This window comes from Octopus bimaculoides, chromosome 10, assembly GCF_001194135.2.
Source record: "Octopus bimaculoides isolate UCB-OBI-ISO-001 chromosome 10, ASM119413v2, whole genome shotgun sequence".
NCBI classification, from domain to species: domain Eukaryota; kingdom Metazoa; phylum Mollusca; class Cephalopoda; order Octopoda; family Octopodidae; genus Octopus; species Octopus bimaculoides.
In genome coordinates this window covers 48,006,493-48,009,791 of record NC_068990.1, presented here as the reverse complement: position 1 = coordinate 48,009,791, position 3,299 = coordinate 48,006,493, and the positions used below count along the sequence as shown (strand labels likewise).

The window sequence follows — 3,299 nt, the reverse complement described above, 5'->3', positions numbered from 1 at the left end:
ATATATATATATATACACGATGGGCTTCTTTCAGTTTCTGTCTACCAAATCCACTCACAAGGATTTGGTTGGCCCAAGGCTATAGTAGAAGACACTTGCCCAAGATGACACGCAGTGGGACTGAACCCAGAATCATGTGGTCAGGAAGCAAGCTTCTTACCACACAGCCATGTTTACACCTGTATGTAAAATATTGAAAGGAAATGGAATTCACAAAACTTTATCTTATCACAAGACTCACACACACACACACACATAGTTGGAATTTGCAAAAAAACAAAAGACAGAAACCAGTGTATTAGTTTAACGCTCAGTCAAGTGAGGCGTCCTATACGGGATAGTGCTATTGATGTTTATAGTCTCAGGAAAACATCTCTTCCAGCTGGCTAAAAACACACATTCTGTGCCTGATTAGTATTTGGAAGGGGAGGTCATTGCTCCAATCCCTAGCATTATGTGATACACACGGACTTGAGTTTCTGGCTGGTTACCTGTCCTCAGCATGTGTTAATCACTAGCTAGTGGTGGAAACTCACCCAACTCACAAAATACTATATGCTTTTTTTTACACTTGGTTGGCAATTATTTGTTAAATTCTGTATTGCTACTGTTTACATCTCGCTCAGAGATTTAATATAGCTTCTTTCTCCTTTTTTTTGAGATCAGCAATGGTTTGTCGCTGGAAAAAGCATATAGTATTTTGCAAGTGGGGTGATTTTTCATCACTAGCTGGTGATTAACACATGCTGGAGACGGGTAACCATCCAGAAACTTGAGTCTGTGTGTATCATGTAAGGCTAGGAATGGGCGTGATGACATCCCTTCGCAAATACTAATCGGACACAGAATGTGTGTTGTTAGCCAGCTGGAAGAGATATCTTCCTGGGGCTATAAACGTCAGTAGCACTGCCCTGTATAGGACGCCACACTTGGTTGGCAACTGTATGTTATGATTCCATATTGCTACTATTTACATCTCACTCAGAGATTTAATATAGCCCATATATATATATATATATATATATATGTATGTATGTATGTATGTATATGTGTGTGTGTGTGTTTGTCCCCACCTCACTGCTTGACAACTGAACACACACATACAATGAGCTTCTAAGCAGTTTCTTTCTACCAATTTCACTCACAAGGCCCTAGTCAAGCCAAGACAATAGTAGAAGACATTTACCCAATGTACTGCAGAAAAGGATTGAATCAGTGACCAGAAAGTTTTGGAACAAACTTCTTAACCACACAACCATGCCTAAGAAATAGTGTTAGCCAACAAACCAAATAATATTTAGCTTTATCTATATAACATAAATAGGCACAAGTGTGACTGTGCAGTAAGAAGTTTGCTTCCTAACCACATAGTTCCAGGTTCAATCTCACTGCATGCCACCTTGGGCACGTGTCTTTTGCTATAGCTTTGGGCTGACCAAACCCTTGTGAGTGGATTTGGTAGATGGAAACTGAAAGAAGCCTGCTGTATATGTTTATATATCTATGTGTGTGTCCTTGTGTCTTTGTTTGTCCCTCCCCCCCATCACCACTTGACAACTAGTGTTGACAAACGAGACTAATAAAATAAGTACCAGGTTTAGCAAAAAAATTAAGTACTGGGGTCTTTTCATTCAACTAAAAATTCTTCAAAGTGTAGTCCTAGCATGAGCGCTGTCTAATGATTGAAACAAGTAAAATACTTAATGATAAAAATTTTAAAGATAGATACTTAATGTGTGTGTGTCATTGAAAAGCCAGAAAAATCGCTTTATAGAAGGGATTTTTCCCAAACAAATATCTGCAACTTCTGACTTTTCAATGACACATATTTGAGCTTGCTATATTGATAAAGTTTTTACTCAAGAACTACTTCTATTGCGTACTTTGATATGTAGCCTCTACTTTGGGAATTATGTGCCATTTACTACACTTTGAACTACAAAGAAAAATCTCAAGTCATCGAACTTTATATAATTTCTGTCTCTTTTCCAATAATTTGTAGGTGTGCTATTCCAGGTTGGAAGAATGACACTTTTCAAATCCATAGTGCAGTCCAATCGGAGTATGTTGAACATTACATTCCAAAAAATAATCCTCATTGTATGGTTTATAAATGGAACAATTCAGAGCTATCTGTGTTGGAAAATCCTTTTGAAGAGGTCCCATGCAATTCTTGGGTTTATGACGAATCATCTGTTCCTGGAACAGCAGCTACAGAAGTAGGTATTCTTATCTTTGATTCTTAGTGGCCATTTTGTTTCCATTTTAATAAATAAATCAAGTAAATTATTTTCTTTTTATTAATATTATATTCTATTAATAATGTATATGATTAATAATCAATGTTATAGAATATTATGATACATCTTGAATTATAGTTATAAATTGTTAATAAATAATATGATTAGATTTTGCAGGGGAGTGAGATGTAGTAAGATGAATACAGATAGTGCTGTCTTAAGGTGTTTGCATATTGACCAATTTCCCATGGGCCTGACAGACCTAAGGACTCAATTCTAATCTATGTATGCTTTGGCTGCTGTCAATCATCATCATTCATTTTCCATGCCAGCATGGGTTAGACGGTTTGACTGGAAATGGTAAGTCAGAGATCTGCACCAGGTTTCAGTTTGTTTTAGCTTGGTTTCTACAGTTGGATGGCCTTCCTAACATCAACCACTCCACAGGCTGTACCAGGTGCCTTTTATATGTTACCAGCTTGCTATGTCTACTCAGGTACAGCAAATCACCAACAGTCTCAGTTGCTTGTCATTGCCGCCATGAGATTCAATATCCGAAGATCATATTTCATCACTTCATCCCACAACTTCCTGAGTCTACCTCTTCCACTGGCTCCCTATATAAATAAATACTATAGGACTCAGTGTACTGATTTGCCTGATGACTGAAGGCCTAAAATGCTGCTAAGATGACCTTGAGTGTAGAATATTTGTTGAAACTAGCGGAGAGAAAAAGAGATGACTGTAATACATTTATTGTGTAACATTATTGTGCCCTTATATGAAATATTCATTCAAAGCTCATTTTGATGCTCCTTTTTGAACTTTGTAGTTGATAGATATCTTTATCTCAGTGAGTGAATGTGAATGTTCTTGGATCCTAAGCTTCTTTTTTCATTTTGCTGTCTTTGCTCACTTACTACTGGTAAAGCCAATGCCCTTCACAGAACTTTATTATCATTATTACTTGTCAAACTCATATGAGATTTGGTCTTTCATTTATACGTGTGTGTGTGATTGTGTGTGTGTGTGTGTGTGTGTGTGTGTGTGTGTGTGTGT

At 37.1% G+C, this 3,299-nt stretch overlaps 1 protein-coding gene across 3 annotated transcripts in view; it reads left to right on the top strand.

Moving 5' to 3' along the window:
* LOC106868908 (organic cation transporter protein) overlaps positions 1-3,299 on the top strand; it is an 86,204-nt gene that overhangs the window by 24,407 nt on the left and 58,498 nt on the right. For all 3 annotated transcript variants that reach the window (XM_014914368.2, XM_052971173.1, XM_052971172.1), the window contains exon 2: positions 2,003-2,219. In XM_014914368.2, coding sequence (XP_014769854.1) covers positions 2,003-2,219 — 217 coding nt within the window. The remainder of the gene's footprint in view (positions 1-2,002; positions 2,220-3,299) is intronic.